At 39.1% G+C, this 14,203-nt stretch overlaps 1 protein-coding gene across 2 annotated transcripts; it reads left to right on the top strand.

Annotated features, from left to right (window-relative positions):
* Positions 1 to 38: 38 nt before the first annotated feature.
* CASP3 (caspase 3) lies at positions 39 to 11,946 on the top strand. 2 transcript variants are annotated; one of them, XM_053976382.1, is made up of 8 exons: positions 39 to 146; positions 4,272 to 4,408; positions 5,489 to 5,581; positions 6,460 to 6,584; positions 7,083 to 7,211; positions 8,750 to 8,925; positions 9,421 to 9,538; positions 10,549 to 11,946. In XM_053976382.1, the coding sequence occupies exons 3-8, from the start codon at positions 5,508 to 5,510 to the stop codon at positions 10,773 to 10,775; spliced, it is 849 nt and encodes a 282-aa protein (XP_053832357.1). In that variant the 5' UTR covers positions 39 to 146; positions 4,272 to 4,408; positions 5,489 to 5,507; the 3' UTR covers positions 10,776 to 11,946. The 2 variants fall into 2 exon arrangements, with proteins under 2 accessions (XP_053832357.1, XP_053832358.1); XM_053976383.1 differs by lacking the exon at positions 6,460 to 6,584.
* The last annotated feature ends 2,257 nt before the right edge of the window (positions 11,947 to 14,203 follow it).

The following is a 14,203-nucleotide window of genomic DNA, read 5'->3' as shown; positions in this document are numbered from 1 at the left end:
GCGCTGCCCGCCCTGCGCGGGGCGGGGCCGGCGGGGCGCCAGGCGGGCCGGGCGCCGGCACGGCTTTCTCCGCGCTGAGCAGCGCGCAGCTAAGCCAGGCTCGGGGAAAACGCAGGTCGGAGCGCAGCGAGCAGGCGGTGAAGCCGGTGAGTGGCAGTGGTGCCGGGATGCGGCGGCGCCGGGATGCGCGTGCGGCGGCGGAGCTGAACAAAGTGGGGGGGGTGGACCAGGCTGTGGCTCTCCAGGTCCGCGTGGCCGCCAGCATTTCTCCCGGAGGAAGTCGGCTGCGGGGAGCTGCGTTTCGCCCGGGGCGGGCCTGGCTGAGAGCGCCGCTCCCCCGGCTGCCCGCGGGGCTCCCGGCCCCACAGGCCCGGCGGTCGCTCGGTGGTGGGGGCGGATCAGCCCCGGCCTTGGCCGCGGGCCAGGCGGCAGAGAGCGCCCGCGGTGCCATCCCGGCTCCTGCCGCTTCCCCCTGCCCCGAGGCAGAGCGCGGGGCCTCGGGTATCAGCTTTCCAGAAGCTTAAGGTAGCTAGTTTGTTCCCTTTCAGCCTGTCTTTGTGGAGAAGCTGTCAAAACAGAAGGCAAAGAGAAGGGGGAAAAAAAAGGCGGTGTAATTCTGGGCTGTTCTCTGGTGACCCCTCTGTAGACCATTAACCGGAAACACGGGGTCAGAAGCTGTATTTGGATCTTCCGAAACAAAGCGTGTTAAACCTCGTCTGTACTGACAAAAAGCATGCTTGGGGTCCTGGCAGGCACTGTGGCTAACTTTTGATAGCGTGCAACACGCCCTGCTCGACGTGTGTTGTGTGCTGTCTGTTCCCTGCTGGGCTGAAGGATAGGGCTGGCCATCTATCGTCTTTTACCCTGTGACTCGGGTTTACCGTCTCCTTCAGGTATCTGCTTGCCAGGTGGTAGGTTTCTAACTAACACACCGTGCCCTTCATGTTAAGGAGCCTGATATGGCTGTTGCTTATAGCAGTGGTGATGTGATTAATAGCTACAGGTGAATTAATAACTCCAAGGCCCCTTCTACATTTGGAGTAATTTCAGCTGATTTTACAGTTTCATGCTGAGTACCTAAAAGTCTGTTTGGTTTGGAAGATCAGAATGCTGGCCCGGTGTTAGGGCTTTCCAGCAACTACATCCAGACCAGAAGCAATGGGAAGAGCTGTCTCAGTATGGGCCTGCTTCTGTCTGTGGTAGCAGTATTTAGTAGGGTGTCACAGAAAATGTAATGCTATATTTCAAATGTCTTTCGTTTTTTCATATAGTCTGCTTCTATATCTTCCTTCTCTTATTAGTCAGATAATTATTGTTTAGCATTATACGTTGTAGAGGGGAAAATTTTTAATTTGCATATCTGCATTAGAATCATGATATGTCTTGTATATGTTCATGTACAAAAAACACCCGTCTCTGAATGCTTGACACTTTCTCTTGCAGTCATGTGATGTGGAAAACTGCCCTTTTCCTGTCCTTAAGAAGATGTTTTACATTGCTGATGTCTGTTTTGAACATGTGTTTTAGTTGCTTTGTAGCAACAGATATATACTGAACATGTGTTGTCTCCTGTGGTTTGCATATTTTAGGATCTAGTTGGTAACTAAAGACAGTTTAGTTATTTGCTTTCTCCCATCTCAGAAACTTTGGTATTATTTTTATCACTATACCATTCATTTCTGTTGTTGGTTCTCATTTCAAATAAATATTGCTTTAATAAGAAAAACCTGGTGGTTCTTATGGCAGTGGTGACACACGATGATGTGAATTTATTTTCATTAGGTCCAGGTAGAATAAGGAAATCCAGGCTGGAATGGAGTAAAAAGTTGTTTTATTTATTGTTTTCCTATCAAAAGAAAAGCATTGGAATAACTGCATTTATGTAGAGAAAAAATATTTTTGCTCTTATTGCTGTACAGACACATTGGTCATTTTTTGGTAGATTGCAGAGCACAGCTTTGAACCTTTTTGAGCCACTTTTTCTTACTACTTAGTAAAGATCGTTGTAGCATCACCTTTGTATTTGCTGTCTCTGTCTCATGTTTTTTTTTTTTTAATTGTATTTTTTTTCAGACACACTATTATAAAATAAGCTTCCTAAAATCTACAGAATATATTTTGCTAGATTATAAAAATGCTGTTGCTTTTTTTAAGAACTTGTTGTTTATATTTCCTTACAGTGGAAACCTCATTTTACCTAAGCTTTCAGAGAAAATAATAGCATAGAGCAGAATAAAAATTTGTAATAAATTTTTAAAGCATTGCTATGATTTCTTCCCCCCACACCTCCCCCCACCAGGATGAGATCATCCTCCACAGGGAAATGCATGGCATCACTACATTACCTAAAGCAAGATGAGGCAATTCTTAGTGGCCTGTTAGAATCAGCAGCATCCTCCAGAGAGCATTGCTGTGACCCTGCTTTAGAGCACAAAATACCCTGCTGGTTCAAACAGCATTTGAGTGCCTAGCAACAAAAGAGATATCTCTTTGTGGGTGTCTTTTGTTCTTTAAAGAAGTGCAGGTGACCTGGTGCCTGAGGGTGCTCAGGAATTGATGGATATTAAAAGTGAGTGACAGATTCTGTTCTGAAGACAAACCACACGCATTTCAAATACTTAACGTGTTATAACCAGTTTTTCTAGATAATCCCTATAGCTTCTGTAAAGTCTCTCAGACAAGCTCCAGTTATGATGAAGTAGAGTGCAGGAAGCTCTAACACTTCATTGAACAATTGTAACTGTAGGCTGTGAACTAGGCTTGCAGAGACCTTAGTAAGAAGTATTTTTATGATACAGTATTGCAAGTTGTGTTTTAAATTTTTCAGAAAGAAACTAATATAGTTTGTTGGAATTGTAGGTTTTGCTAGCTACTTCTTCCAATTTCATTGTTTCTTTGGTGCTGGATCAAGAACAGCAGTTTTACAGCTTTAAAATTTAAGATTGCTAAAGGGTCAAGGAGATAAGTCTTATTTTAAGGTCACTGAAATGTTGAAGATCTCTCTTAGTGTTTGCATCCTGCCTTAACATTTACATTGTAAGAAGCATTCAGTGCTTGCAGGGTCTGCAGTTTGCTTAGTTAAGGTTGCTGCTGTTCAGCAGTTTGGTTGGAGCACACCTGATGTGAGCCCGGGAGAGCCTAATAAGCCACTTACCCTCCCTCGAGATTCCAAGGGTTCATCTGTTGGCCAGAGAGTATTAGCTTTCCCTGTACTTTGGCTGAGTCTTTCTTCAAGTAGCTCTTGAAGAGAAAGGTGGCTCATCTGATAAACAGGAGCTGGCCACAGCTTATGGAGGCACATATTTACTAGTTTACACTCTCCCCGTCATGGACTTGCAGCACAGGCACTGCAGAACTTCACAGTGCCAAGCAGCTGGGATGAGCACCTGGGGTTTAGCAGAAGTTGATTTCTGTGCTGACATGGCTACACTGCTGTCAGTGCACCTGCTAGTTGGTTTTGATTAAATAGACTTGGCACATGATGTTGTGCTTTTTTATCTGGTGTGGCTGTTTATTACTGTTGAGAGACAAAGAGCAGATGAAGGAAGTTAACCATTTCCCTGTCTCTCTTATTAATCCCAGCCACACTGAAGGGTTTGGGTTGTGCTTGTGCACCTAGTTCTTCTCCAGGAGAAGGAAGAGTATGAGTGGCATCAGAATGGTCAGTCAGTCTGCTTGGATGTTTTCCTACAAATTTTGCTCAGGCTGAGAGCTCAGGAAAGCTGAGAACCAAACCCAAGGACTAAATTACTATTTAGTGCATCACAACATATTGTAGTAGGGATGGTTGAAAAAGTCATAGAAACTCTTGAAGCTGGGCTGTGCTGGAGCAGAACTTAGTGCATCCTTGTCAATGAAAGCTGTTCTTTCCAATTGCTGGGGATCAGAAGCTCTGCTCTTCAGTTAGAGCTGGGTGCACACACTAGCTGTCACTGTAGACTAGACTTTGCTAGCAGTGCTAATGTTCCCTGCTCCCTAGGGCATAGGTTTGGATCACTGTCATGCCACAGGTCATAGGTATTTGAATTGCGCTTTGGAGTTGCTTGCCTTTTTCTTCCCACAGAGTAGTTTTAATGAATTAGACTTTGAAGTTTGGATGAATGAATCCAGATCAAGATGCTAGGCAGTCAAATTCAGCATTGTAGATTTAGTTCCTACCTTATGATACTGTCTTTAAAGTAAATTTCTAAAGTAAAATGATAAAATGTATTTTAGACATTTTATTTCTAAAATACTAAGCTTATTTAATACTTTGGTGATTTGATTTTCAGAAAATTTCCTGTTTGCTGCCTTACATAATACAGTTGTCAAGTTTGGAATAATTTGGTGAAGAATAAGATTTAATTACATCAGTGCTCTGAAATAATATTCAGAGTAAAACTGAAGATCTTTTGAAGCCACTAAAACTGTAAGTAAATGTCTTCCTAGAAATAAGTTAAGAAGGTTATATGTAACCAAATTAGTGCTTCTGATGTATCAGTAATTGTTGCCACAAAAATGGGTGTTTGTGTTGTACTAACAAGAGTACAGATACAAAGCTGAGACTTAATATGATAATAATATCATGATGTAAGATGGCAAATATAAGTTTGCCCCAAAGAACTTAAGCCTTAAATAAGAATCTTCATCATGTCTGGCCAGCAAATCTTGCTACTTGGTCTGGTTACTTATACTTTCTTATTTACCATAAATATATCTGCTAAAGTAAGTTTTTGCAAAATTCTTGCCTTGTAGTGACTTGTTTGACCTTCTTGAAGTCTTGGCACTTCTAAGCATTTATTACTTTGTTCTACCTGGTGGTTTAAATTTATGGTGCATAATTTTCTGAATAGTTTTCAGAAACTTAAGTTTAAGGTAACTTTTGGTAGAATGTTACATGAGTATACACAAAGTAACCAAGGAGGAGGCTTAATGCTTTTAAATCTATTTCTGATTTGGTAGCCATTATAATTTATTGGTTTGTGTTCTCATAAAAGTAAATAGCCCACAGCATAGGGTTAATTTCATCAACTGATTTAAGTTGTATTGTTGTGGTTTTATTTCACTGCTATTGTAGTTGCCTTCATATACACCAGTTAGAATGGGATGCAGTGATGATTCATTTGAAATTGAATGCAGAGAAATTACTCATTTCTCAAACTACTATGACCTGATTTCTAATCTATGTTAGTCTTTGCACATATTTAATAACTTGTATTGATTTTGGTTCTTCATTTCTTGTGCGTGTGGGGACATTGCAATATTTGAAAGATTATTTTTTAATTTGTTTCTCTCTTACCTTGATTTTTGTAGGTTTTTTGAATGATTTGGTCATAGGGATCTGCAGACTTTTTCCCAGAGTCCTTTTAGAAAGTAATAATTAATGTTCTTCTTTCAAATATAAAATATGTGTAGAGATTACTCAGAAAGCTTTTTTTGCCTACTAATATCCTAGGCTAAAGTAGTTCTGTGAACTGTCATAATACTTCTATTTTCTTGCATTTTCAAGCTGATAATTGAAAGCAATAATGACAGACATAGGAGATGGACCACATCTGGGGAAAGATCTGGCAGATGCAAAATCTATTCCAGGTTTTAAAGGGTAAGTGAGGTACTTTAGGTTTAAGTCTTCAATTTAAGTCTAGTCAGCAGTTTATGTCTAAGAGATTATATGTGCACAATCAATCCTTAATATCACTGAGCTAAGATTTTAAAGTTTAGCCCTTAATATCACTGAGCTAATATTTTAAAGTTTAGCATGCTATCAATTACCTTGCAAGAAGCTGTTGTGGCAAAAGATCTCTCAGCCTCAAGGAGTAACTGAGAGAGGCATCCCTGCTCAAGGGGAGATCCTGCTGTGCAACCTGCTGTATGTGGAGTAAGACAAGTGACTTACAGTCATACTTGCATATGAGCCATAGTTTGGGATGGTGCATGCTCAGCTAGCCCTTAGATGTTGAAAAAGACTTACAGCTCTTAGCTATTGTGTTGGCTGTCTCCCCAGATGTCTTCATCCAGATGTAGCCACTATGCTGGTGGCTATTGCTTAAGCAGAAAAGGAGCACACATCTGCCATATCTTTTTAGGTTTTGAATGTTTTCTTGTGGAAATTCAATTATAATAACTTCTGTTTAGAATTCAGAACAGATTTGCTTTCTCAGAGCTAACCTTTCCTCCAGGTACATAGATTTCAAAAGATTATAGTAAAAGAGTCAAACTGATTTCTTGTTGCTAGAGTAATTGGCATCCTTAAACTAAGTTTTCATAGTTTTCATGTTCTTCTGTGCAGAGGCATTACAGTTTTAAACACAGTTCTTCCTTGATTCTTTTAATTTCAATTTTTTTGCAAGTTTCATTGAAGATTACTACAAATGCAACCTTACCATTTTCATTTGGCTTGCTAAAATGGTCTATTGTTGTCATTATTTTGTAAAAAGAGATCAGAAATTAACGCCTAAATTTTGTCTGGTTTCTATACAGAAAGAACCTACCTGCTAGCAAGTCTATGGACTCTGGAATTCTGCCAGACTACATTTACAGAATGGATTATCCAGAGATGGGGGAATGTGTAATAATAAACAATAAGAATTTCCATAGATGTACCGGTACCACTCACAAGTTTTTGACCTTTTTCCTTAATTTAGATAAATTCATGCTGTGTGTTACTCTTCAAAATTAAATATGCAGACCAGTTTTGATTGCACTCTAAAATTAAGTCATGAGTGTGATTCATTTCAGTCCATTCTTCCAAATATGCATAGAGGGAATACATTAGGGTGTAGCAGTAATGAGGAGGAAAACTGATCAGCAGTCTAAGTCTGTCTTACCTTTTAGTCATGATTTCTATTTTCAAATGAAATTCTTCTTATGTCCTTAAATAGATAAGTAGATATAAAAATAAGATGCAGATAAATCTACAATACAGGTACAGAGGGTGGAGATGGTGTGCCCATGTAACAATGCAGTGTTATCTCTGCAACAGTGGATCTGGAATACTGGAGTATTTCAGACTGGTACAGCTATAAACAAGAAAAATAATTTGGTTCAATCAGACCATGCCATCTATATAATATAAAACAATAACACATTTCTCTTGTGTATAGGGATGTCGCCCCGTTCAGGTACAGATGCAGATGCTGCAAGTGTCAGAGAAGTTTTTATGAAGTTGGGATATAAAATAAAGATCAACAATGATCTTTCATGTGAGGGCATTTTTAAACTATTGAAAAATGGTAAGTTATTATATGTTGCATGTGTGCATTAAGTCAACCACTGTTTCCAAATACATCTCTAGCCCTCACATCTCTTCTTTCTGGGTTCTTTTAGATGATGTTTCACACTTTGTGGTGATTTATTGCTAAGGATGACATGTACATCATAGTTTCTATGTTTATTCATCTTAGCTGTCTCTCCATCTTTTGTGCCATGACTGTTGTCTCCATATCCTTTCTCATCTTCTAAAGAAGGATGGAAAAAAGGCTGAAACTTAAATGCAGACTGATTTATATTCTGACCCTGGGATCACTGAAGCTCTGTGAGTTGGAAAGAAAACTGCTAGATTGGGTAGAGGGGTTTTGTGCTTAGTGGTGTGGCCCAAAGAGAGGTTCTGACTGAAGAACCAGAAGTGCAGGTGTGTGGACTGAATTTTCTTTTGGATAATCAACTCAAGTTTTGTTTAACTTGTGAAACAAAACACCCTGCTTTCAAGTGAGAACTTTATACTACCGGGTCAGTCCTGTTTTCTTTGGACTTGGCTACATCTTGACCTGTACATTAAATGGTGCCTGGAGGTATCAGTAGCCCTGGAACACAGGCCATTCTAGTTAACTGTTGGAAGGTTCTCTGCTGTGACTGGGCCTCATGCCCAGTAGTGCTCTCCCAGACTGTTCCAGGTCATACTTAAACAGTGAAAGTGGTTATTCCCAACAGCGGTTAGCCTGCAGCAATCCTGGTCTTGGTTTTTGTGTTTGGTTTTGTTTGGGATTTGTTTGTTTGTTTGTTTTAATGAAAGTGTTTGCTAACATAGATGTAGCTCTTTAGTGCCAGTTAATATTTATGCCAGAAAATGTTCCCAGACATGGTTAATTCATTAGTATTGTTGCAGCTGGTCTATTGACAATAGCTGAAAATGTGACTCTTCTAAATGCAATGCTTGTCCATAAATTGTAGAAATGCCTGAGTGTACATCACTTGAGTAAAGTTGAAACAATTAATTTCTTCCAGAACAGAAATTTAGTATTTTGTTAAGCACGAAACAGTAAGACTTCAGATTTAGGGACTGTTATTATTTTTCATCTACAAACTCTTGCATCTTTTTGAGTTACCACTCGTAATTTCTTTTGGATCCTTTCTTTTAACCTTGTTTGTATTTTTTTCATAAATTTGAACAAGTCATCCATTCTTTCACAAAACCCAGGGTATTCCATCAGTCCAATCCCAGATCACGAGACTGACCATTATTGCATGAATGAGGTGTATCATTCCAACTTTGAGACACTGTGGGAATACCCTTTTTGTCCCCTTACAGTATTCCTGGCCTAGCTCTGTGGCTGTGTCTTGCAATGGGTAGGGTTGGCCCTTAATTTGGGGTTTCCTGTGCCCTACCTCCTGAAGTAAAGTGGGCAGGCTTCTTGTGTTCAGAAGTGAAAACTTTGGAGGCTTCTAAACATTCAAATTAGTTCTTAAAGACTTCTGTGACCTAGGAAGGATCAAATGTTCCAAATTTTTAGAGAGTACAGGAAGTTAAGATAATGCTCGTTTTTCTTTCAAGTTTCTGAAGAAGATCACAGCAAGAGAAGCAGCTTTGTTTGCGTGTTGCTAAGCCATGGCGACGAAGGATTGATCTATGGTACAGATGGGCCTCTTGAACTGAAAGTACTAACAAGCCTTTTCAGAGGTGACAGGTGCAGAAGTTTAGCAGGAAAACCCAAGCTCTTTTTCATTCAGGTAATGTACAGCTGAACAATGATCATCAGATAGTTTTAAAAAGAAATACCATTGCCCACTAATTATTAGTGCAAAAAGTTAATCCAAATAGATAATCTAAAATAGATTTGAATGTAATTGCTTTCAGAGTAAGATTCTCTTCAGATCTAAAGTGGCACAATTTTCCCTTTTAGGTAGGCTTTATTTATAACAACTGATGTTGCATTAATTCCATGTATTAAATAAAATCTTAGGTAATATTTTAATGAGTTTCTGAGTGCACTTTTGAATGAATATCTATCTTACCCAAACTGTGTAGTTGATTTAAACAAATGTTACTACTTTTTTTCTGAGTCTGTTGAATGGAAATGTGACACATAAATTCTTGTGATTTTTGCAGTTTTTTAATCCTGATGTTATAATTTTTAAAACACAAAATATCAATTTTTTTTTAATGATCACTGCCTTTACTTTTCTATTTTAATATTATTTTCCATTCTTCTTTCTACCAAATAGGCTTGTAGAGGGACAGAATTAGATTCTGGTATTGAGACAGACAGTGGATCAGAAGAAACAATGTGTCAGAAAATACCTGTAGAGGCAGACTTCCTGTATGCCTATTCTACAGCTCCAGGTGAGGAACTGTATCCATGTCAGCCTGTACTCATGCTATAAATTACAACTTGGAGTTGGACCCAGTCAGTGGGTGCTGTCACTTGTATGGAATGTCCCTTTGGTCAGTTTGCACCAGCTGTCATAGTTGTGTCCCCTCACAGGATCTTGCCCTGTCCCAGTCCCTTGTTAGGGAGGCAGCACTGCTCAGCAGTAGCCAAAGCGCTGGGGTGTTATGAACTCCTGCTCAGCCAGACCAAATACAGTCTTTCTGCTCAGCCAGACCCAATACACTCTTTTGTGGAAATAAATATTTACTTCCCTCAATCACTTTTTTAAAATTTGACTTGATTTCTTGTGGAAGTAGTTGGTATTCTCAGTTCCTATGAAACCCCTACCAAACCCTGAATATATCCTTCTCACTAGCAAACCCTCAAATGTTCATCTGCTGGAAATTCAGTTAATTTGAGTTGTGCAAATAATTTACAGCAAGAGGAAAAGATACTATTCTGAGAGAACAAAACAATCAGATACGCAGAAGTGGATGATAAGTACCAGCATATTATTTGTCTATTGACTATATTGCATTGCATCCTTAAGCAAAATTGATAGCGGCAGAGCCCTTGATTAGTCATATTTCCACTTAGGAGAAGTGGGTTCAGTCTTTAATTCTGCACATATTTGTGAAACACATAAACCCATTTTCCATCTATACTGTCACCATTTCTTTGTATTTGTGTACCCCATGAAAATTAGTAAGTGATTAATGACTAAGATTCCTGCAGCAGAAAATCATGTTCCTGACATTTGATTTTCTTCCTCTTAAGGTTTTCTTAGATTATAAAAGATGAAAAATTTTGAATTGGCATTTGTGGAGATTATATAATGTACATGTTGTTGGTTGGTGCTTTTGAGTTGTTATTTTAAAACATTGATTGCTATTGGAAACAATGCACTGTTCTCCTAATTGCTAACCTGTCCTGTATCAAAGGCTGCTCCATCTGATCACTTTGACATTGCTGTCTTCCACAGGCTATTACTCTTGGAGGAATTCAGCTGAAGGCTCATGGTTTATTCAGTCACTGTGTAAAATGCTGAAGGAGCACGCAAGGAAACTTGAACTCATGCAGATTTTAACGCGTGTCAATCGCAGAGTGGCAGAGTATGAGTCCTACTCAACTCGACAGGATTTTAATGCAAAGAAACAGATTCCATGTATTGTCTCTATGCTCACCAAAGAATTTTATTTCCCTTCCTAAAATAATTTTTCAGTTCATGTTTTTATCTGCATTTTATATGCAATATTAGTTCAAAATACCACTTTTAAATCTGAATAACTGTTCACTACTGTGTGTGGCACAATGAAGTGTCTCAAAGTTAGATATGTGTCTGTTGTTAGAGGTAAAACATAGTATGGCTGTGTAGAAATGCAAAGCTGAGTAGCTGAAGCAGATTTGAAAGCAGTGCTCTAAGTATTGCAAAAAATTAGGAAGGGGAGACTGAAGAAAGATCAGATTGTTTATTGGAGCTATTTGGTGCTACATTTCACTTTGCTGAAGGGGTAGAGAAAAGAAACAGTTCTTGTAAATATCTTTGGTTTCATATCTTACAAAGAAAATTCAGAATGTCATTGATGGTAATATGATAGTAGTGTTGTCTCACATTTCTTCTTAACTCAAGTTCTTAAAGTTTAGGTTATAAATTAACCTAAACTCTTTTTACACTTTTGGGCATAAACTGTGGAAAATAGCCATTTCATATTTTTGCATACAGTTACGAAGCATGTTTTGAGTACAGTCATTTTTTCCTGATAATTCGTGATAATTTACTAACTTTGTGTATGGAATATTTGATAAAACAATCATATCAACAAGGTAGCTGTTTCAAAATAAATTTTGTATTCTGACCTTGAAGCTGAGTGCCCAAGGGACCAGTCTTCCAAAATGTCTTTTTCTGCAACTCCCTAAGGGTGGAGCTGTTGGGGCATATTTGAGGCTATAAAACCCAGTGCAAAAGGAAGTCTGCATTCTTAACAGTCTGCTTTCCTCTTTTCAGCCGTAAATAAGAATGGGTTGGCTCTGTGCATGCCACATGAAATCTCTGTGAAAACTTAGGTTTGTGGTACTGGAGAAATTTCACTTCATAATGCTAATTCCATGTGTTACCAAATAGTAAATTTATATCTCTTGACTCTGAATTTTCTGAGTCAGACTTCTACAAAATTGCAAAACATTTTTGCTGATATTTCAACTTGTAGCAGTCTTTTTAAGATTGGTGGAAGACAGAATATGAAATTATTATAGGTGCTTGCAAAACAAGACTTGCAACTCTTAAAATTGTGTAGCAAAAACAATTTTGGCAAATTGATGTTCACTTCCAGAGGCATTTTGTACTTGTTTTTTTAAATTAAATACTGTTTCCTGGATTGTATCATGCTTTTCTATGTGTGTTATTTGTTTAGGATCTGATAGCTTTTGCAGATTAATTTTAACTTTAATTCTCTCCTTTTTACCTCAAATTACTATTGCCATTTTTCCTCCCCCATCAGCCTTACCACCTGCAATTGAAAAGAATCCACTTTAAAATATTGTATGCCATTGTATAGCCAGGTAGTAGAGTAGTGACTGAGACATGGGAAATGCAGGTTCAAAAGGGATGCAAAGGAGGCAATTTCAAACATTGTAGATGAGTTCCCTGATGACTGCCTGCTGGATAGGAGCAATCCTGTCTCTCTCTCTTAGAAATGTTCTGTGAGAGAGGGTAGGTCTATTTTAACTCCTTGAAATTTCACTTCTGGGCAGATTCTTGTCCATGCTCCTGTTGAAAAATTAAATAGGCCTCTTCTTCTTGTAGGTTGTGAATTACAACAAGCATTTGCAAGGTTATATGTTGTAAATGACTGACAGGACTTCTCTTTATCTGCTTCAGAGTAATGGGGCATTGGGATGTTCCTTGAGTTTTTAGTTATTTTGCTATGAAAAACTCCTGTCACAGAGTTTGCTCTTCCCTTAGATTTAATAAGTTCTGGTCTTAATTCCTCTTGGTCCTTTAAAGGAAAATTACTGTACAGCTTTTCCAATGGTCCTTAAAATAGAGCAAAACAAAACCAAAGCTAGGCTACAATGAGTAGCCAGTTGGAGAAATGAGGCCTGCAGCCTTGAGATACACTGTGGCATATGTGGTGAAGGGATTTCCTGAGGTATGCCATGAAATAGATCCTGGAGGGATTACAGTGGGCATGATGGCCTGGTGATGGGGGGTGAGGGGTTCTCATTAATCTTACCTTAGCTCTGCAACTGGCCAGATGGAAGAGGGTGTGATACTACATGTTCTACCCTGGGCATGACCCACAGTCTTTGGAGTTTCTGTAACTCTCTCCATATCCCTCTTTTATATATAAAGTGGCTGCACCACCCCACTGTTCATGATGATAGTAACAGGATACTTGACTACAGTCTCACTTTCACTTCTCCAAAAAGTATTTGAAATCTTCCATGGCAGAGGATGAGAATGTGACCACTATGGAAACAAGGTGATGGGCTTGTTCCTGTCTCCTCCCTAAAGCAGTGACATCTCTGGTAAGATTTACACCTGCACCAGAGTATGCCTGGAAACTTGTGCATAGTGCTATACTCTCAGATTATGTAGGTCTAGTGAATTTATCACTGGCAATCTAACAAGAATCTGTTAGATTGCCTGTTGCTCCAGTGAACTGCACTATTTGTTAACATGTGGTCGTGAATGAGACCAGGCTTAGAGTGTAGCCCACATTGTACATCTGAGATCTTACTGAACACAGCCAGACTTAGAGTGCTGAATTCGTTATAATCAGAAATTAAACCTAGCCCCATCCAGCTCCTCTGATCTCTGAGGACTGGTTGGAAAGCAAGGGAGTTTATTTTCTGTTGAATTTCTATACTCAAAGTACCAATCATTTATTAGAGGTAGGACTTAGGAAATGAGGTATTCCCATCAAGTCCCTTCAGCCACTTGGAGCCACATTTTACTCCAAGTCAGTAGATTCCTTCACAATGCCAAGGAGGCATGTAGATACTTCTAACTGAGGGATGGTGTTCCAGTCTGTAGGACTTGCTCACAGAGACAGATCCTGTTGAAGAAGGCAGAGGGAAAGGTGATAACATCCTTTTTTGTCAAGTCTTACTTGTCTCTCCTATTTTTCTCATGTCTTTCCTAAATACTCTGTTTGTAATAATCTTTCCTCTCACTGCCTCCTACTCAAATTCAACCTTTTTACTGGATCACATTTTCCTAATTATCTGTGAGCTCATTAGCTCACTACCTCCTTGCCAAGCCAAGTCAGGCGAAAGGCTGGGTGAAAACACCTCCATGAAAGTGGATATACTACCCAGGTGGGAACAGTTCATCACTTCCAGGAGGGAGATTTTTCATGCCAAGTGTGGCTGCAGTTTCCAAGCTGAGCTGGAAAGCAAACAACTGTTTTCACCTGAAGGTCTGTGACTACCTGGATCATTAAGTCCATTTAAATCATGTCCAGAAGGCTTTTAAGAAGTCTGATGCATTTTGCTGACTTGAAAAGCCAACAGAACCACAAACTTTTCAAAAATCAATTAGGAAGTTAAAAAAGATGGCATATGAGATACCTAAGAATTTTTACTGTTTTCTAGTAAAACAAAACAAACAAAAAACCAAACCAACAAAACCAGCA

The sequence above is a fragment of the Vidua macroura genome, chromosome 4, assembly GCF_024509145.1.
Source record: "Vidua macroura isolate BioBank_ID:100142 chromosome 4, ASM2450914v1, whole genome shotgun sequence".
Classification (NCBI taxonomy): domain Eukaryota; kingdom Metazoa; phylum Chordata; class Aves; order Passeriformes; family Viduidae; genus Vidua; species Vidua macroura.
The sequence above is the reverse complement of the archived record's forward strand: the minus strand, read 5'-3'. Positions and strand labels throughout refer to the sequence as shown.